The sequence below is a fragment of the Lacerta agilis genome, chromosome Z (genome assembly GCF_009819535.1).
Source record: "Lacerta agilis isolate rLacAgi1 chromosome Z, rLacAgi1.pri, whole genome shotgun sequence".
NCBI classification, from domain to species: Eukaryota; Metazoa; Chordata; class Lepidosauria; order Squamata; family Lacertidae; genus Lacerta; species Lacerta agilis.
Window position 1 is genome coordinate 36989943 of NC_046331.1, and position 22027 is coordinate 37011969.

Genomic DNA, 22027 nt, shown 5'->3' on the forward strand with positions numbered 1-22027 from the left:
CGTCACTGGGTGACTGCAACACGATTACTTGCATGTGTGGGCATAACACCCTTGAGCCTATGGCTTCTATATGGCGTCACATTCAGTGGCAAATCATTTGGGACTGGTTCACACATGCGTATCTACCCCGATAGGAGGAGTGAAGGAGCTGTGGCCCTCCAGATGTTGTGGGGCTCCAGCTTCTATCATCCTTAGCCAACAAGGTCAGTGATAATTGACACTGGGAATTCAGTAACATCTGGAGGGTCTATCCTTGCTCCACAGATTGCTGTTCACTTGATGGCAGGTAGCTGAATGTCTGACCTGACTCCGCTGGGTAGTGTTGGGAGTGAAGTGATATGGATGTTCTGTTTGTGATGTTAGGCTTGTGGTGGCTCACTTATGCATGCAAAGGTCCCCTTGGTTATCCAGTGAGAAACATGTGCCCCTGAACAAGTCCATGGTCTGTCACTTAGTGCTTGATCCACCAAATGTGTTACCCACCCCTGTTGACAATGTGTTTCACTCAACTTCATATGAAAGTTGTCTCTGTGGCTGTTTAACTGAGGGCTCACACCTGCAGCCTATTACCACACCACACATGCACGTGTGAACTAGTGTTATGCTCATACCTGGAACTAATGGTGAGGACTGAGTATTTGTGCTAGTCTCCCAATGGCTTCCATTAGTAATGAGTAGATCGACACTAGTAGATCAAAAAGGGACCACCATGGAAAAAGCCTCTATGTGCCTGTGCTGTGGGATTCAGATGTGCAGTGAATGCATGCTCAACTCCCTCCAAAACTGCAACATCAATGCAGAGGAAAGATCATGCGCGACTACTGGAAGGGCCTAGTCTTCTGGATCAGGAAAATGCAGAAATGCCTCTAAACCTATGTCTGCAATCGCACCAAGGTGTGATTCACAATTAACTGCTGCAGGCTCATCTGCCATATTTATGCCCCCTGCCATATTTATGCCCCCACTCACTTAATGACTTACATAAAATAATGAAGGCTACACATATTATTCCAATCACTTGGAGGAAATGTAGCTGGAAGCTGCATTTGGCTGTAGCTAACTGGCAGGCCGGCACCCATTTGGAGGCCTGCAGCTCCCCTTCACATGCTACAAGTGCCCCACAAACAAGTCTTAAATCTGCTGCTTTTACGTGTGAGCTGTTCCTCTGATGTCACACTGAGGACACAAGACAGTGGCCTGGCACATCCATGCATGAACCAGCCTCCATTGCTCAGCCCTTAAGTACTATGACCTTGGTGTTTTACAGCTTAACGTGTGAACCAATCCCATGAAAACATGTTGAATTTGTGTGGTGTGGGGTGCTACAAAAATTTCTGGTTCTGGTGTTAAATCTCTATGCTGAACCGTTTGTCTGTGTTTGCCTTTGATGTTGCATGCCCTGCACCGTGCATGTCTCTATTAGCCAATAGGTGCTGAACTTATATCTGCTGAATTTGTAGCCCATCTCTGCCATCTTGATTTGTTTTTAGCAAGCTGGCTCAGAATGCAAAGTGTCCTGAGATAGCTTAGTACATTCTGAGAACTCAGAAAGCCAATATTGAATTTGCCCAGTGCATGCTTAAGATAGTTGGGTCTTTGCAATGTCCACTCTCTATAACTTTTCTGTATCTCTTCTGGTTGGGATACATATACCAACCCTTTTCAGAAAGGATCTTCATTCTATTATAATATTGAAACACTTTCTGCTCTCATTTTTCTCACAGAATGTTGGAAAGTGATCCCGTCAAAAGGGCAGAGTCAGAATATCTAATACTCTATCCCCTTAAATGTCAGTTCATGCAATCTTGGCCGCAGGATAATGTAGGTGCATTTCAGCTAGAATGATTCAAAATGTCAGTACACTGTACAAGACCGTGGACATTTTCACTCTGATCTCTAGGTTGCAGAAAGAAACCATCAAGCTAGCAAGTGTTTCGTAGCACACTTTGGGTTGGTTCACACGTGCATTGCCTTATTTCTCACAGTTGAATGTGTAATTGTTTCCAATAGCAGACCATTTGGGCTTTGTAATGTTAGATCCCTGGCATGTAAACCTCTAATGTCTTGTTCACACATGCAAGCCTGATGCTGCAATCCTAATGTGTATATGAATTGGCATTTCAGAGAGAGTGTAAGCTGATTTTGTAGCCTGGTAGTGACATCAGAACTTGAGGTTGGCACACGTAAAATGGGTTAAGGCTCTCTGTCAACCTAGCACAAGAAGCCCACTTAAAAACAGAGCATTTTTGTGGTTTGGAAAGTGATGAGGAAATGCATTTAAAAGTGTGAGATGAGCAAATGACTAGTGGAAAGGTGTGTAAACACCCCACAGGGAAGTCAGGATGAATGCTCATTGTCTTATAACTATAATTATAATTATAATTATTATAATTTGTCCCACAAACAAATTGGAATGGCTGCTCAGTAAAGACCAGATATAGGGACCTTCCAGACATTCTGTTTATTGAGCATTCATGATTATTTGTGCTCATGAAGTTGCTGGGGCAGTTACAAGTTATCCCATTTGTACCTGCAAAAGTTTCAGTTTCAACTGGTGCATGAACTGTGGCTTCCTGCTGAAGTCCTGTAATTTTTCATACCACAAATGCTCCTTTGTCCCGTTTCTGTTGCACTGTGGCGCAAGCGTGCCCCTCCAGATGGCAGTAATGTGGTCGTGTTGGGGAAGCATCAAAGAACTACCAAAGCATAATGATGTTTGGGAGGTCCAGTCAGAATCCATCACCAGTGCATGATTATTGACATGTTGCAAAATGCATCCATGGGTGACTGGGGGTGAAACACTGGTCTGGAGGAGCCCTTGCTCTAACCACCATGTAAGCATTCTGCATGCAAATAAGGATGAATGCTCAAAGAGGTTCTCAGGAGGGGCCATATCTGGGTATCTGTGCTTTTGCTACCTGCTTAGGTCTCGTTCCCATGCTAACCATGCATATGAACCAGCCCCTAATGTAATCAGTACTCTACTGAATAAACTGCTGCATTAAATCAAGGATGGGGACTCAGTGGCCTTTCAGATGTTGCTCCCCTCAACCCTAACCATGAGACATTCCAGCTGAGGCTTGGAGAGCTACAGATTCCTCACCCCTGTGTTAAACAGCTGTATTACACAACATCTTGTTTAATTCCTTTATAATATTATCTGTTAGTACTCTAAAGTCCACTGTTACTTCCTGCCAGTGTTTAATAAAATCATAGAAACATCTGGAAGTTATCCCACCCAGTCTTAAGGATCTTTCATGTGCTATAACACTTCCACGGCTTACAGATGGGAAGGGGAACCTGTGACTTCCCAGATGTTGCTGGACTCGCAACTCCCATCAGCCCTATTCAGCATGCCCAGTGCTTAGGGATGACAGGAGCTGTAGCACAGCAACATCTGGAGGACCACAGATTCTCCACTCCTGCCATACAGTGAGCCACCATTCTGTCACATTCTAGCATGATTGGGAAGCAAAATGGTGGAAGGAGTTGTGCGCAGATAAAAGTAACTTCATTCTCAGTTGATTGGCTCCCAACCCCTGCAGCTGGAATCACTAGGAGCAAACTTAATATCCACTCAGTGGCGTCAACAAGTCCATCTCATTTTCCTCCCTGCCACATCTTCTACTATTGGGGAAGTGAGGTGCCACATTTGAGAACATTTGCAACAGAGAATAAAACCACCCCTTGACACAGGGTTACCCTGCCCTTAATAACACTTTGTTCCTTCAATCATGTCCCACCTGTCATCCATCATGGGCTTTTTGCTAATTTATTGCATTAAGAACATTTTGGCACTTATAAGCTCTGGTGGATGGGCAGATTCCTAAGCAACCACTGTGACCTGCAAATGACCCAGGTTATGGGTAATTAGATGCACTGGAAGATGGAATCCATACTTTAGTGTTCTCTGACCAAGGATGATGTGCTAGTACAAGGGCAAGAATAATGGTTGCATAAAATGAAGTCCAGTGCAACAGTTGGACTAGCAGAAGCTTGTTATGCAGCAGGATGTATTGGGGGCAACAGCAGTCAATTCTGCGATCAGCCATGAGAACCACGCCAGCTTGCTGCACCATATCCTGTGTCAAATATTATGCGCACGTGCACCACTAAGGGACTTGAACTTAGTGCTACGTTGAATTCTTCTGCCCGCTCCCATCCATAATCACTAACTATATAGAGGAGGACAAGACAAGGCAGCCCATCACAATTGGGGTGAATAAGCGGCTTGCACTAAGTCACCTCATGCACTACACATTGAACGGAAGGTTGCACGTGTCTACAGGGATCTTGGCTACCCTGAAGTCTTAATTCTCAAGTTGCAGTGGTGTTTACTAATCAGCACATGGTCAGTGCCAACAGGTTGGTTTACACGTGCACATGCGTCATGTGTTCACGCTCATCGAGACACGTGTGAACTGTTTCAGCAAGGAAGCGTTTCTTCCTTGGCTGGTATGGAAACCCTATCTGTGACAATTAACTAGTGATTGAACATTTACAGTATGCATGCAAGTTAGAGGATAGAACGGGATAAACCATGTTATGATCATATTAGTTTCTGCAAAGAGGTCTGCAGAATCTTCCTCTTATTTACAACCTCATCCTTTCCTACTCTTGCACCCAGAGGTCAAAGTTGAGTATCAGAAGAGCTGTTTGAGGCACGCACCTGGCTCTGATCTGCTGTGTCCCGTCCCCCCCCCCCAATACCTGGCGTGCCTGTATTTCTGGGTTCCCGGTAAACAGCAGCTTGTGTAGCTGGGCTGATTAAAGCTGTTCTCATCTGGAAGCAGCATCACGGGTAGCAATAGCTGTTGCTTTGGTGCAGAAAAAAAGACCAAAAATGCTGCCAGGGGTAGGGTAGTCTTTATGCTAGTGCCAGATCCATGTGATGACTCTTGAGATTGGTAGTGCCTGCCAACTACATTTATTAAGCAGGTAGCGTAAGAGATGTATAAATAAGAAGTCCTTGACTCAATTGGAAGTCTGCCTCAGTTGGCTACTCCAGTTATGTCAAGCATTTGTAAGACCATTGCTGCATTATTGCCGTCAACCTGCATTAAAAATTATTTTTTGCATGCATTTTACCTAATTTCTAAAAGCTCCTCTTTATTACATGATTATTACATGATTTCAGGAACTTCCACTGGTAAAAATCAGGAATACTGTTGTAATATTTTGGCGATTCTGGTTTTTTGTTTTGTTTCTTTTTTTAAAAAAAAAAACCAACAACCTCAGATTTTTAATGCTTCTGATTGAATATGTGGTGTGTGCTCTCTCTCTCTCTCCCCCCCCCCCCAACCCTGGTTTCTAATTCTGCATCTGTACTAAATGGTTAAAATTGATGACTTCTAAAAGATCTAAAACATTTTTTTTAAAACCTTGCCTTTCAGCTTGGCTTTGGGTCATTTCTTGGAATTATTGGATCAAATTTGATAGAAAATAAAAGGCAAATGGTAAGTTTTATAACAGTTGTAAAGTTACTGTCATGTTAAGTTAACTGTCATATTGGCTCAATATTGCTCACACTGATTAGCAGCAGTTTGCCTGGTCTCTCAGGCCAGGGTCCTTCCCAGCCCTACCAGGTAGTAGCACTAACTGAACCCAGCACTCTCTGAGTGCAAAGGGTGTACTCTGTCACTGAGATACATGGAAGCTGCCATTGATCCCCATCTTTCTTGGTAATGTCTACTCTGACTAACAGCAGCTCTATAAGGTCTGAAGAGGTTTTGTTGTTGTTGTTCAGTCATTCAGTCGTGTCCAACTCTTCTTGATCCCATGGACCAGAGCACGCCAGGCACTCCTATCCTCCACTGCCTCCCACAGTTTGGCCAAACTCATGCTAGTCGCTTTGAGAACACTGTCCCCTTCTCCTTGTGCCCTCCATCTTTTGCAACATCAGGGTCTTTTCCAGGGAGTCTTCTCTTCTCATGAGGTGGCCAAAGTACTGGAGCCTCAACTTCAGGATCTGTCCTTCCAGATCTGAAGAGGTATAATCACCTATTAACCTGACCCTTTCAACTGGAGGTATTGAGAACTAGACCTAGCTATTCTCTTGCTTGCAAAGCATGTCCTAGACCAAAGTACTTATTTATTAAAAGGTTTACAGTATAGCCTCCCCTCAATTAATAAGCAAATCAGCATTAGAAATACAATGTATAGCAATAAAAAACAACAGCAGATAATAAAAGACAACAAAAACCTTGAAACAGAAGCAACCCTTCTCCTAAAAAGCCCAGCATTGCCTCAAGCCACAGGTTGCCAACAGATTGAGCTGTGTGGTTCGCTGCAGTTTGCCAAGGTGCCCGTGGACCCCAAAAGGTATGCCACTCCTGCCTCTGGCAGTAACCCTTAAACAAGGCCACCACCTTTCCCCAGATGGATGGGTCTGAGAAGCAGGGAGCACAGCCAGACCCCCAGCCAGGTGGTTACCCCATCAACTAAACTCGGACCTAGTCAGAGCTATCCGTTTCCCATTGCCTCTGTTGGCAGCAGTTCCATCAGGCTGCACCTCAGGGGAAAGTGGACCTCCTGTCTGTTGAACGGCTGCTTTCTGTGGGTTAGCAACCTCAAGATCAGCGAAGCCAACCCCGAGTCAAACTGCAAATCCCTCTCCCTGCAGCCACGGTGGGGGAAACTAGCCCTCCAGATGTTGGGCTGCAGCTCCCTTCATCCCTGACGGTTGGCCATGCCAGCTGGGGTTGATGGAGTCCAACAACACCTCGGAAGGCTACAGGTTCCTCACCACTGCTCTATAGGGAGGAGCCTAGAATCTGGACTATGTCATCAACTGCCACAGGCCTGAAGAGGCCGCCATACATAAAAAGAAAGATATCTGTGTAACCCCAGTGGTTGTATATATCTCTGCTGGGGTTTTCATTGGCATAAGCAGCTTTCGGAATCTGATCTCTGCTGTTATGTCAAAATAATCAAATAAACGGCCACTTCTAGGCCCCTTCTCTTCCCAGAACTGACTCCTGGAACTCCGCTATATAACTACAGTGGTACCTCAGGTTACAGGCGCTGTATTTCGCATATAATAACATCGTGAAACAGCCGGTATCTTGAATCGGCTTGCTTCCCTTCTTCCCTTCTCCTCCTGTTTTCCTGACCCACAGCTCTTCTCTGAAACTGTATAAACCACTCGTTGTGATGGAGAAACAGTAGTTCTATGTAATAATGCAAGTACCTTGGGGCAGGTAATCAGGAAGTAGTCAGGTGGAACAGCAGTGGCCTGGCAGCCCCAGGGGATGCTGCCCCAGTAGTCTTCCTCAGCGGCCGGTTGCCCAGGCTGCAGGAGTCATGCAGGGATGAGCTAATCTTGGCCATTCCGTTCCATCTTGCATTCCGAGTTGTGCTTTCAGAATTCCATTCCTCTGTCTTCTGTCGTCAGCTCAAGACACTGGCTGTTTCCTTTTTGCCAACCGCAGACTCGGAACGATGCTTCCAGTCCTAACCAAATTCCCTTATTCCAGCGCTGTTTCCCGTTGCAAAAAAAGGGAAAGTTGACATCTATGGCCGTTTCCCAATACAAAAAAAGGAAGGTTGACAACTCTGGTCCTAACCCTCCCAAAATTTTGGGAGAGTAGCATTTTGCACACATGCCTTGGCAGTTGCTGTAGCATTGAGCTGAAGGGAGCCACCATTATCTGTAGGTATTTCATAGAGCAAGGACTCGTGGAAGCCTTTTTTAAAAAACTGATATACTGAGAAAGCTCTGTGAGCAATTAAAAGTACTCAAGCAAGCAGCAGTGATGATTGATCAAGAAAAGTATGGCTTTGGGACACATTAGCCAAAGATATAAAACAAGACTTGAGAATCTTGTGGAGGGGAGTAGATTACCTATTTGTCTTTTTTTTTTTAAAAAAAAAAAAAACTAAAGAAGGATGAACAGCATTAGAAACTGACCTCTAGAATAGCTGTGGGGAACTCTCTGGCCCTGCTGATGTTGTTGAAGTACAACTCCCATCATGGCCAGACTTGGTAGGGTTGATGGGAGTTGTAGTTCAGCAATACTTGGAGGGCCAAAGTTCCCCCACTCCTGCTCTAGAAGTTCACTAGGTCAGAATGTAGTTGCTTATTACTGTTAATTATTTTTGTATGATAATATTAAATAATAGCAGTAGCTTTTTGTGAAAATAAGAAATTGTGTACACATTGAATGTTTATTATTTATTTATTGAGAGGGAGAGTGTTTAAGAATCATATGCACAGATGTATTGTGGTATGTGATTTTTTTATTTAAAAAATACTGTGGTGGTTTTTTTTAAAAAAAACACACACTGATTTTCTTGTCATTTATATCCGAAAAATAATATTTTAAAGGATATTTCATGAGGCAGAAATCTAACCATTAGCTCCTATTAGCAGATTGATCTGGGTTATTAAACTATACAGACCTGCTTAAAAAAGGAATGGGCAGTTGTCAGCCAGTATATCAATAAATCAGCAACTCCAGAAAATATAATTGGGGATAGCGCAAAACCTTGCATGTTTTTTTTAATACAGAAGCAGATGACTCCATGTAGCTTTCATTTTCCCCACAGCTGGTTGCTTCAATCGTCTTCATCAGCTTTGGCGTCATCGCTGCCTTCTGCTGTGCCATTGTGGATGGTGTGTTTGCTGCCAGGCACATAGTGAGTACCAGCCAACTGGGATATATGACTGCGTTGCCATGTCCTCCACGCTTGTGAGCAGGGCTGCATACTTGCACGCCAGAGAGAGCCGTGGGAAAGCACAAAATAAAGGATTTGCGTGCAGAATCCAGTTTCTTGGTATTCTCAGCTTTGCTTTAAAAAAGCCAGACACTAGTCCTCATGGCAATGAACATGCCTGAAAGCATGTGGGCATTGATTGGTTGGGAGTCCAGAGGACCTAATGAGACCTGGTCTATGCATGCAATGGAGTGAGTTGGCAGCGGGGGCACCATCTCTAGCGGGGCCCTGAGCACACACAAAAATGTGGTTGTGGGTGCTCAGCCCCTGATGCAACTTCTGGTGCTTTGCAAAGCAGAGGAAGTCACACCCAAGACCTCGGAGATGCTGTCCAACGCCTTGTGAGGTCTCGGAACCTGGCTTGCGGTGCCACTGGAAGTCAGGTTCTGAGGCCGCGGGGCGTCATGACATCACATTTCAACATGATGTCATAAAGTCACATTGGTGTGCTGGCCATCCATAACCTGGGGCCCATGTCGGTGCCTCTGGTTGGCAGCATGGGGTACAGTGGTGCCTCGCTAGACGAAAATAATTCGTTCTGCGAGTATTTTCGTCTAGCGATTTTTTTCATCTAGCGAAGCACCAATGCAAATAGCGGTTTTCGCTAGACGAAAAAAAATATTTTGTCTTGCGAGGCAGCCCCATAGACTTTTTCGTCTTGCGGGGCAGCTTCCGCTAGACGAATGCCGTTCGTCTAGCAAGTTTTTCGTCTAGCGAGGCATTCGTCTACCGGGGCACCACTGTATTCCATTTCAGGCTTCAGATGGGGAGGTGCTGATTTTTAACACTACCTTCTATTAAAAAGAAAACTTACAAATTTAAAAAAGCATAACCTAGCACATTAGGGAGAAAGGTGATAGCCCAGCCCAGTTTGCTTTGCTGGTTTTCTAGTTGCATGGTGTGTTTTTGTTTTCGTTGTAGAGGAAAAAGCATTTCAAAATGTCTCTCCCTCCCTCCCTCTCTCTCTCTCTCTCTCTCTCTCTCTCTCTCTCTCTCTCACACACACACACACACACTGAAGTGGTATAGCCTATTTTACCCCCTCATTCAGCTACACGTTTAACATCAATAGCATTTGGGGGGGGGGTGAAGTCAGTGCCTGCTATAGCAGCTTGCCCCTTGCTATGACTAGCAGAATCAAAATAAGTTATGCAAAGTAGTTATAATATCGAGATAAAATGCAAAGTTCTACAAACTCCTATCAGTTTGCATTGGGATGCAGAATCCAGCTTTTCTTTGTGCGAGGAAGTCAGCAGAAGTGACCTGGTCACATCTAGGAACAACAACTTACTCCGTGGTCTTTACTCCTTCATGCATTAACTAGAGCTAAACATGCTAGTTATATCAGGCTATCTTTCTCACATTTTTCAAACCACAAATATTCCATTGCCTTGTTGTTTCTGTGCCAATTTTGTTCTGCTATAACATAAGAGTGTCCCACAAGAGTACTCCAGTATCAGAGGTATCTCTTGCTGGGGGAACACCAATGAGGAGGGTGCTGTTGCACTCATCTCTTGCTTGGCTAAAGGGCACTGCAGAGGCTTTTCCTGATATTAGCCATTAAGGATGCTGTAATTTGCAATAAAAAGCCCAAAGAGTTTTTCAAAGTGATAGAAAAGAAGTTAAGAATGGAGGAAGAGAAGATGCATAGATATGTCTTATTGGAAGTGTACTCTTCTTAGCGGAATCACAAATAATTGCAAGTAACTGCAGAGCACAAAACATATCTTATATCCGCATCCCATTTTAAACAGTCATGGCTTCCCCCAAAGAATCCTGGGGCCTGTGATTTGTTAAGGGTGCTGAGAATTGTTAGAACCCTGTTCCTATCCCAGATCTACACTTCCCAACGTGGTTTAACAATCAGTGCCTTTTCCCAGTGAATTGTGGGAGTTGTTGCTCTGTGGGGGAAATAGCAGGGTCTCCTAAAAACTCCCAGCACCCTTAGCAAACTACAGCTCCCAGAATTCTTTGGGGGAAAGCTGTGGCTGTTCAAAGTGGTATTATAGTGCTTAGTGGTATTGTAGTGTTATGGGCTGCCATATTTTGAAGAGCAAAAAAAAGGGGACACATTTGCCGACTTTCAACTGTGGATCGCTATGACGACTCTCATTTTACATACTCATGAAAAAGAGGACATGTCCTGGAATAAGAGGGACATATGGGAACCCTAGAAGATGCAGATAGCAGGAAGGTGGACTTTGGCCTGATCCTGCAGGCCTGTTCTTATGTTCTTGCACACTACTGGATGTCGTTTTCCTTTGTGCTTCCTTTAAACAGGCTGTAGGACAGGGATAGGCAACCTAAGGCTGGGGGCTGGATGCAGCCCAATCGCCTTCTCAATCCAGCCCGCAGATGGCGTGTTTTTACATGAGTAGAATGTGTCCTTTTATTTCAAATGCATCTCTGCGTTATTTGTGGGGCATAGGAATTCGTTCATTTATTCCCCAAAATATAGTGTGGCCCACCACATGGTCTGAGAGACAGTGGACCGGCCCACAGCTGAAAAAGGTTGCTGACCCCTGCCATAGGATGTCTGAAAATATGGTTACCGGTAATTTGAGCATCTGCCCACTATTTCGACAAAAAAAGATATCAGGGTTGATTCACTTCCTCTTTTTTCATTTTTTTTAACTCTACCCTACTATTTTTATCTTTTTTTTTTAACAGGATCTCAGGCCACTGTATGCAGGACGATGTCACTACTATTCCAAAAGTACAGCTCAGCCAGAGGTGTGTAACTGTGATGCTGCTACCTCAGTTCCTGCAACATGAGTGAGCAGGAAATTCTAGGTGATAAATGGGGGAGAAATGCAATTAGGCTGGAATTTTAATGCAAACCTACCTAATTCACGCTTTCTAAAACAATACACAAACTGAAACACAGCCATCCTTTGAAATCTGCACTTCTCCAAATGTTGTGATGCAGTTCTCCAACCAAATAAATGTGCATGTTAAGGGAAAATGTGCATTTAAAAATGTGTGAAAATAATGTATAATATTGCTTTGCAAAATTATGTGTATCAGACAAAATTGTCTACAAAAATGTGCATGTTAGGACAAAATTGCACTAAATTTTTGAGAGGGCTTTAAAAAAAACGGGACGCAGAAACACAGAGAACTGAACTGGAAAAATGAGAAAGAGAGAAAAACCCAAACTGGCAGATTTGTTGATCTCTAAAGTTGCCTGTTCAAATACTCCACCTGTCTGGTCTGCAGGAACCAAACTTTTCCAGCCCTTCAGAAATCCTGTTCTCATAAACAGAAAATGATGTTTCTAGACTGCACGGCTACAGGGGGAGGAAAGCACATGCTCCTCTGTGTTAAAAAATAAAATCAGTGCATATTGAAATGTTTGTCTCAGGGGAAATAGTTTATCTAAGATATATCCTTTATGTGCTAGGGATGAAGGTCTGTAGTGACATTTTTTTGTTTACTGTTTGTGGCGGGGAAGCATTCAGACGCATGCTCTTGCACTTGCAATTAAGCTGAAGTGGTACAAATCAGAAACGGGCTTTATCCATAGCTGTCAACCTTCCTTTTTTTCTGCATTGGGAAACGGCCATGGGTGTCAACCTTCCCTTTTTTTGCAGTGGGAAACAGCGCTGGAATAAGGGAATTTCCCGCACAAAAAGGGAAAGTTCACAGCTATGCTTTATCTCCTCATCTGCTGTGAAAACTAAGCCAGAGAAGTTCTGGAAATGCTATAGGAACAAACCTGCCAATTCCAGAAAGATATGGCCTTCAGCTTCTGTAAGCCCTGTTTCTGTTGTTCAAACAGGCAGTCTGCCACCCCCAGCACCGCAGCCCTTGCACGCCCAAGATCAAAGGCAATACCTGCTTCTGCTGTGACCTCTACAACTGTGGGAGGTGAGTGACATGGAAAAGCCTCACCTGTAGCCCCCGGGTCAGTCCTGCTGTCAGTGAGTATGAAGGAGTTGTTTCAGGCTGAGACCTTATCTGCATTATACATTTAAAACAGTATTGCTCCACTTTAAACAGCTGTGGCTTTCCCCCAAAGAATCATGGGAACTGTAATTTGTTAACAGCACTGAGAGTTGTTAAAAGGTAAAGGACACCAACAGTTAAGTCCAGTCACAGACAACTCTGGGGTTGTGGCGCTCATCTTGCTTTACAGGCCGAAGAAGCCGACGTTTGTCCGCAGACAATTTTTCCGGCTCATGTGGCCAGCATGCCTAAGCCGCTTCTGGCACAACAGAACACTGAAACCAGAGCAGCGCACGGAAACACCATTTACCTTCCCACCACAGTGGTACCTATTTATCTACTTGCACTGGCATGCTTTTGAACTGCTAGGTTGGCAGGAGCTGGGACAGAGCAATGGGAGTTCATCCCGTTGTGGGGATTCGAACCACCGACCTTCTGATTGGCAAGCCCAAGAGGCCGCATCCCTGAGAGTTGTTAGGAGAATACAATTCCCTTCACAGAGCTCCACTTCCCAGAATTCCATGGGGAAAGGGATTGCTTATTAAACTTCTCTGGGAATTATAATTCTGTGAAGGGAATAGGGGTTTCCTTGCAACTCTCTGCACCCTTAACAAACAACAGGTCCCAGGATCCTAGAGGGAAGCAATGACTAAAGTGGCATTATACTGCTTTAAGTGTAAAGTGCAACTGAGGCCTGAGCTTTGTGCTACAGAAATAACTTTTAGTAGGTCATGTCATTCGTCTGGCAGCCAGCAATGTCAGATTGTCCCTCTGTACCCTTCTGTTTACTGTTCTTGATGGTTTACTTAAAGCCAGGAGGGTTTAATGCAGCCTACCAAGGTTGGGTAAGCATCATTATGACATTAGGTAATTAACTGGTGGGTGGTTTCACCCACCTGTCAAAGTTGGCCCACAGGGTGGAGGGAAATAAAGATCTGGCCCAAGAAGATTCCCCACCCCTAGGGTATAGGGTTGCAGCCTGACCTGCAGATCCAAAAGTCCCTGGTTCAAACTTGTCTGTGCTGTGGACTCACTAAGTGACCAGAGGCTAGCAGCGTTGTCATGTGCCTTATTCCCCACATCTGCAAAATGGGGGAAATAGCACTGATTTACCTTACAAGGTTGTTGTATTGTAAGGATTGCAGTTAAATGATGTTCGTGAAAAGATTTGAACACTTGAAAGTGCAAAAAAAAAAATGTTAGATAGCTGTTTTTAATGTTAAACAATCACAGCCATCTGAAACCAGAGCAGCAGAAAAATCCACAACGGACTCCCTTTTTTTGAAACAGAAAGACTAACTGGTCCCCAAAGGCCCTCCTGAAATACTAAAAATTTACCATGCAGAGAAAATGATACAGTGATATAAGAACCACCCCTGCTGGAAAAGACCAAAGCTTTTATCAGGTGTGGGGAACCTTTGTCCTTGCAGTTTTTGCTGAATTAAACTCCCATCACCCCTGGCATTTTGTCATGCTTGCTGCAGCTGATGGGGGTTGTGGTTTGGCAACATCTGGAAGACCAGTGGTTCCCCACACCTGGCTTAACACATCCAACTCCCTGTTTTCTACAGTAGGCAGTCAAGTGCCTCTAGGAAGCACAGAAGCAGAGCTCAAAAGGCAATAAACCATCTCCCATTGTTCCCCATCTCAAGCAAATGTTATATGGAGACATGCTCCCCCTGATCCCAAAGATGGCACTTAACCATCTTGATTAGTAATCATTGATAACTTTTATCTTCCATAAGTTGGTGGCCATCACCACGCAACTTGTGACAGCAAATCCCACTGTTTTAACTTTGCACTCTGTGAAGGAGTGTGGTTCTGCCAATGTTTGCTAACCGCTGTGGCTAAGATCAACCTCTACGGTTGGAGGCAATGGGTCTCTGAATATGAATTGTTGCGAATCACAGGTGGGAAGAGCTCTGTTGCACCCAGGTCTTGTTTGTGGGCTTCCCACAGGCATCTATGAGAAGAGGATGTAGGACCAGGTGGGCCTTTGGCTAATAATAATAATAATAATAATAATAATAATAATAATAATAATAATAATAGATTTATACCCCGCCCATCTGGCTGGGTTTCCCCAGCCACTCTGGGTAGTTCCCAACAGAATATTAAAAACACAATAAAACATCGGACATTAAAAACTTCCCTAAACAGGGCTGCCTTCAGATGTCTTCTAAATGTCTGATAGTTGTTTATTTCCTTGATATCTGATGGGAGGGCGTTCCACAGGGCGTGTGCCACTACCGAGAAGTCCCTCTGCCTGGTTCCCTGTAGCCTCACTTCTCACTGTGAGGGAACCGCCAGAAGGCCCTCGGCACTGGACCCTCAGTGTCTGGGCTGAATGATGGGGGTGGAGACACTCCTTCAGGTATACTGGGCCAAGGCCATTTAGGGCTTTAAAGGTGCTCAGAAATGTACTTGGAGCCAATGAAGGTCTTTCAGGACTGGTGTTATATGGTCTCAGCGGCCACTCCTAGTCACCAGTCTAGGTGCTGCATTCTGGATTAGTTGTAGTTTCCGGGTCACCTTGAAAGGTAGTCCCACATAGAGCGCATTGCTGTAGTCCAAGCGGGAGATAACCAGAGCACGCACCACTCTGGCGAGAAAGTCCGTGGGCAGGTAGGGTCTCAGCCTGCGTACCAGATGGAGCTGATAAACAGCTGCCCTGGACACAGAATTAACCTGCGCCTCCATGGACAGCTGCAAGTCCAAAATGACTCCCAGGCTGCACACCTGGTCCTTCAGGGGCACAGTTACCCCATTCAGGACCAGGGAATCCCCCATACCTGCCTGCCCCCCAAAACAGTACTTCTGCATGACTCTGTTATGTCCTTACGTCTCTCTAGCAAAATTGTCCCAGAAGAAGGATTATCTAATGAAAGATGTTTTGCCTTTCTGTGCAACTGAGTATGTCTTTGGTACTTTTTAAAAATTTGACATTCTTTGGATTGAACAGAGTGGAGATTTCCGGTGGTTTTTATGAGTACATTGACGTCAGCAGCTGCCAAGATATCATTCACCTTTACCACCTGCTCTGGTCAGCAACCATTTTGAACATCGTGGGCTTGTTTCTCGGGATCATCACTGCTGCAATCCTAGGAGGCTTTAAAGATATGGTAAGAGGGTGTCCATAGGAAACGTAGACAAGCAGAATTTATTTATTTCAAACGTGTTGTGCCACTATTTAGAGCTATGCGCTCACCATGTGGTGTGCAAAGGAATGAGAGACAAGGTACAAATAAACCAGTGTTTCCCAACCTTGGGCCTCGAGCTGTTTTTGGACTACAACTGCCATCATCTCTAGCTAGCAAGACCAGTGGTCAGGGATGATGGGAACTGTAGTCTGAAAACAGCTGGAGACCCAAGGTTGGGAAACACTGAAACAGACACAGCAAAAGATAGAGAGATTAAAAAATGAGAAGCTGCTCTGGAGACCAGAGCAATTTTGGGTGGGCACCAGTTAAAGGTGACAAGGGACATTTTTTTGGTAGCTATTAAAGGCAGCCATGAAGTGGGAAAGGCTTTGTGGCCTCCCTAAATGCCAGAATTCAAGTGGCAAGCTTCTCCGTCCATCAGGAAGGAGTTGTGTAGTTTTCGGAGGCCATGTCTCTTGTGCATGATAACCAAACTCATGGGTGGGGAATCATTTTGGCTTGGCAAGTCAGATAATTATATCCTCCCACCTGGAGGCCAGATTTGACTCCCCCATGCATTAGCTAATGGGCAGAGGTGTCCAATCTTGCATTCTGCAGGATTTGGGTGCAGAGGAGAGTTCCTTACACACCTGAACCAACCAGGACTAGACTGAGCACCCTCCATTTCAGATGATGCACAGGGATATTTCAGCCCTGCTTTTTATAGCCATATACCTGATGTCATATAGGATGTCAGGAGTGGGAATGGTGGGTGTGGTTTGGGAAGAGCAGCCCAGCTGCCCAAATGAGAAGGCCTGTCAGGCCAGATTTGACCCATGGCCAGGAGGTTCCCCACAGTGAGACACTTGAGAAGGACCCCTGAGGTGGATCATAGTGTACAGGCAAGATCTGTGCTTCCCCCATTTCTCTTGCAGTATTCTGATCTCCTCTGGCCATTTGGATAAATGGACCACAAGCTAAGTGAGTTTTCCATTTCCCATTGTGTTCATAGACTCCCTCACTTCCTGCTCTAAACTGCACAGTTGAAAATGCACGGCCCACTGTATCTTACTACTCAAGACCCCAGGTGACGTCATACAACACATATTACCACAGCACGCCTCACCTGCCACCGTATTCAGCGTATGACTTCCAGGTATGTTGGGTCAAATGGCTGCTGTGCTTACTTAAGAGAGTAATCTGCTTTTTTTACAGAAGGGGTCCACCATCAAGCAGTTATGTTACAACTGCCTCTTTTTTCTATGCAGTCTTTTATGTTCCATCTTTTGGAGGAGAGAAAACTATTTTGCCTTCGTCATGCTGTCATTTCGCCTCTGTTCCTGGCTCCAAATTTTACCCTTTTTTTTTTTTTGCAGGTGTGGTGAAACACATTTCACTTTTCCGCTCAGTTTCAGCCTGTATAATTGTAGAGAACCTGGGCCTTCAGTTGTTATGGGACTTCAGCTCCCAGACGACATGGCTGACAATCAAGGAATGATGGGAGTTTAGCTCAGTCGGTAGAGCATGAGACTCTTTGGGCAGATCTACTGGCAGAGCCAGTGTGGTGTAGTGGTTAAGAGTGGTAGACTCGTAATCTGGTGAACCGGGTTCGCGTCTACGCTCCTCCACATGCAGCTGCTGGGTGACCTTGGGCTAGTCACACTTCTTTGAAGTCTCTCAGCCCCACTCACCTCACAGAGCGTTTGTTGTGGGGGAGGAAGGGAAAGGAGAATGTTAGCTGCTTTGAGACTCCTTCGGGTAGTGATAAAGCGGGATATCAAATCCAAACTCCTCCTCTTCTTCTTCTTCTTCTTCGTGGTTTATAACGTTAAAAATGTGCTATTAAAATGTGACACCAGAGGGTGCTGGCAAAGGGGGAATGCATGTTAAATGTTACTTTTAACATCGTCTTAATAATGTTTAAAAGATCGCTGTAGTTCCAGCCTTTATCTCAGGGTTGTGGGTTTGAGCCCCACGTTGGGCAAAACATTCCTGTATTGCCCAGAGTTGGATTCTATAGTTCTAATCTGGAGGGCACCAGGGTTCTCACTACTGGGATCAATTGATCCTCCTCTTCCTGCGATGATCTTCATATTTCACCAAGTTGCTTCTGGGTTTGCTGCTTGCGCATGTGCAAAAGCGCAAACTGCTTCGCGTGTGTGCTCAGAGCAACGCTTTGTCGAGGATCCCTTTTGTCAAGCGTCCGGGGCTCGGGAACGGATCCCAGACTCAAAACAAGGTACCACTGTATATAGTTCAGAAGTGCATGACATAGGAAGCTGTTTTAATTCCAGCCAGTGTGGTGTAGTGGTTAAGAGCGGTAGACTCGTAATCTGGGGAACCGGGTTCGCGTCTCCGCTCCTCCACATGCAGCTGCTGGGTGACCTTGGGCTAGTCACACTTCTCTGAAGTCTCTCAGCCCCACTCACCTCACAGAGTGTTTGTTGTGGGGGAGGAAGGGAAAGGAGAATGTTAGCCGCTTTGAGACTCCTTCGGGTAGTGAAAAGCGGGATATCAAATCCAAACTCTTCTTCTTATATCACTGCTACACCTAGCTCAGTATTGGCTGCACTCACAGGCAGTGGCTCTCAAGTAAGAGGTATCACCTGGGCCGGGGAGGCCTGCCCAGGTAGAGTCCTGAGGGCCAGAAATAGGAGCTTAGAGTCCGCATTTGGCTCCCAAGACTAGGATTCCCCCTCCCACAATGGTGTTGACAATGCTAAGCTAGAAGGACCAAAGATTGGGCTGTGCTTGAGGCAGTTTTCTCTATGCTGAATCCGCCTCTCTCCCTTTCGTTGCAGCATTCCAGTGTCTTCCCGGCCTCCACACCATCTGGCCTTTCGGACGATCCTCTGTCGCTGTCACCGTCACCAAGCTACGTCTGGTCCCCTACTGCTCCTCCTCGTTACTCCCCACCGTATTTTCCACCTTTTGAAAAGCCACCACCTTACACGCCATGAAGGAAGGACGGGTAGAAACTGTGCCACTGGGGCTAATTGTGAAACCTTTTTGTACTGGAGGGAGGGGGGGAGAGAGAGAAGGGGCACACTTATTACATAGCATACATAAGCCATTTAAAATAGGGGAACCCTGCAACACTCTTCCCATAGGCCAGGCCTAGGCCAAATTGATGCTAACTGCCAGCAGCAAGAAGGGAGAAATCCTGCATTCAGCACCTGTAGTCTTGCTCTATTTGCTTCTTCAAAATCCATCATGATTAGTTGGCCGCTGTGGACTTGTTGCTTTGAGGGTTTGCTGTGCTGTTTCCGCTCTCACTTTGAGCAAATTGCTGTGTGGCTAATCAGGCACACCCTGCTTTTCTCAAAAGGTGTTGATAAATGGGTGTTCCTAATTCCTTTTGTCCTCTTTAACAAAACTGCTGGGCTGAGTGGAATGTAGCTGATGGTAAAGATTTAAAGGAGGAACCCAAGAGCTTGAGTATATTAAATGAATGCTCCAGACTAGTAGGAGGAGGGAATAATAATAATAATAATAATAATAATAATAATAATAATAATAATAATAATAAGTGATATATGAAGCCTTAATTTTGCACACTGAAAATGGGCCTTTGAATGGAAATTGAGGAAGGTCCAGCTGTTTGTTAGGCAAATGGCACTCTACTGACACCTAGCGACATTCTGTGAGCATTACCTCAAAGTAGAAAAACAAAAGGTTGCTTCACACACAACTTTTTATCTTTACATATGTTGGTGATGGTTACATATAAACCGGCCTTTATTTTCCTATTTTGGTTTTTAATATAGCCACAAACAAAAATAGGTACTATGCCAAATATTTTCTGCTCTTTTAAACAGCACAAATGCCACACAGTTTGGCTGGATGCACATGATCAAATGTCACTTTCCCCTTTCCTTGCAGGAGGATGCTGATTAATCAAGCATTGGATTTCCACCATTTGTTCCAACATAAGCCCTGTTTGGGTGTTCAGGCACTCTGCATGTAAACAGACACATGAAGAGATGTGGGAAGGGGGTGTGTGCCAAAGCCCACCCCTTACAGCTCATCCTCCCTACCCCCATTTTATATTAAAGTTCTGCAGCTGGGGGTCTTCTGTACTCATGGTGGCTGCTTCTGCTGCTCAGTGGTAGGGCATCTGCCTTGCATATAGGAGTTCCAAGGTTCAATCTCCTGGCATTGCTGTGTAAACCGTTGCCTGAAAACCTGGAGAGCTGCTGCCAGGCAATGTACACACAATCCTCAGCTAGATGGACCATTGTTCTGATTCATTATAAGGCTGGGTCCCCATGAAACTGTGACACAAATAGGAGGGTTTAAATAGTGCAAGCAGCTCAGCCTCCACAAGAAGAGGAGGCTCCCCACATGTCTTCACCACCATTGGAATCCCTCAAGTAGAGAGTGTTTGGTGTAGCCATTTTTGGACTCTTGGGTGATCAGGAACTGAGGCTAACATTAACTGTCCTCTAAGCTGTGCAGCTAGACCTAGACTGCATGCTTGCATTATTCATAGGCTTACATAGTCAGCTTCAAATGACACACAACTCTGCATGCAGAATCCTCAACTTCTACAAATCCTAGGAAATCCTAGTCTGATTTACACTTTATGTTGCAGTCTCTCATGCATCTTAATAGGGAACACTCAAATATTTGAAGCAGGTATGTATATAATTGCAAATCCCTCCCCCCCCAAAAAAAACCCCACGGCTCCTTAGTGAGTGTTCACCGTGTCTTGTTACAGATCTCTCCCCTTATCTGCAAAGTCCACCACAGTATAGAGTGGACTGGAGATTCCTGCTTTAAAAACAACAACAACAAAAAACCCTTAATCAATTTATTATAAAGGGCTGCTTCTGCTTGTGACTGAGTTCGAAGGAAGGGGATTTGCCCCAAATAAGAAAAACTAATATTTTAAAGAAATTTGAAAGCTTTTAGCTTTCACAGCTCTAGCAATTTAGAAAGTTGCATTTTGTATGTGTGGCCAGTTTGGTGGATCGGACCATGGTTCACTGCAAACAGCAATGCAGACCTTGGTTCAAATTCCCGCTGAGCCGCCAGCCTAACCTACTTCTTGGTGTTTGGGAGGAAAACACATGAGATTTTATTGCAAAATTTAAATACTTGAATTGTGTAATTGCTTCATGATAGCTAATCGAGTCTGTCTTTCAAGCTGTAAGAGATGGAGGAGTTTGGGAAGCCATGCATTGCATAGCTTAATAGAGGGGTATCCAATATGGTGCCCTCCAGATGTTTCTGAGCTACATCATTCTACACCATTGGCCAATGGCCATGCCTGCTGGGGTGATAGTTGTAGCCCAACAACATTTCCAGGGCACTACATTGGCTACCCCTGGCTTAATATATGTGCTAAGCATCTTAATACTGATACTAGGGAGCTCTCAAGACTTTGTCCTATCACCAGTTGAGTGCTGTTCTGGATTGTGGCCAGAGACTGTGTGCTATTCATTCTGGGGAGGTGGAGAGGAAAGAGTTGTACAAAAACAGGTATTAGAGCACGTTCTTCTCAACTTGTCAATTCATTCACCGGTTCCGTTTGCTTGGGATTCACAGAATGCTTTGCACAAACCAGGGTTGGCCAACATGGTAGACTCCAGACACCGGACTGCCCCTCCCCTATCTTGCAGGCCAACCTCATTGCGTAAAGTCACAAAAGCAGGTGGTAAAAAAAAGCCTGAGCTGAAGAGCCGTGCGTTTCAATAGCCTGGATCTTCTCTTCTCATTAATAGCACTGCCCCGACATCACACTAAAGCTGCAATGCTATATCTACTTACTTTGCAGTAAGCCCAATCAAACTCGGTGAGATTTACTTCCAAAGTAGCCAAAGATAGTTATGTGCTATAAATGTTATTCATTGCCTAAAAACCTATTGCCTAAAATTATCTGAGGATTTTAAGAGGTGTTTTCAATCAGGGCTGGGGAACCTGTAGCCCGTCGGATGGCATTGGACTCTAAATTCCATCAGCTGCAGCCAGCAGTCATCAGCGACGCCAAAAGCTGGAGTCCAGCAACATCTCAAAAGTCCACAGGTTCCCCAGGGTAGCTTCTAGTTCATTCGGCATTATATAAAATGGGCGTAACTCATGCATGCTCTCCTGCTTCATAAGCCCAAGGTTTGCCAAAATGTTGTGGTTGTTCTCATTTCCCATCTGCAGGGCTTTGCTCAAGGGTTGTCAGGTTTCAAAGCAACTTAAGTAGAGCTGTTAAAAGCATCCTTGCCCCCACG

The 22027-nt window shown here is 44.9% G+C and overlaps 2 protein-coding genes across 2 annotated transcripts in view; one reads left to right on the plus strand and one right to left on the minus strand.

Moving 5' to 3' along the window:
* ATP1B4 (ATPase Na+/K+ transporting family member beta 4) overlaps positions 1-7417 on the minus strand; it is a 40064-nt gene extending 32647 nt beyond the window's left edge. Inside the window, exon 1 of the mRNA XM_033137965.1 lies at positions 7190-7417. The gene's annotated coding sequence lies outside the window, so the exon portion shown is untranslated. The remainder of the gene's footprint in view (positions 1-7189) is intronic.
* TMEM255A (transmembrane protein 255A) overlaps positions 1-20476 on the plus strand; it is a 29987-nt gene extending 9511 nt beyond the window's left edge. Inside the window, exons 3-9 of the mRNA XM_033137966.1 lie at positions 5394-5456; positions 8548-8637; positions 11386-11448; positions 12497-12585; positions 15626-15785; positions 16816-16959; positions 18605-20476. Coding sequence (XP_032993857.1) covers positions 5394-5456; positions 8548-8637; positions 11386-11448; positions 12497-12585; positions 15626-15785; positions 16816-16959; positions 18605-18763 — 768 coding nt within the window. The 3' untranslated portion in view covers positions 18764-20476. The remainder of the gene's footprint in view (positions 1-5393; positions 5457-8547; positions 8638-11385; positions 11449-12496; positions 12586-15625; positions 15786-16815; positions 16960-18604) is intronic.
* Positions 20477-22027: the final 1551 nt, after the last annotated feature.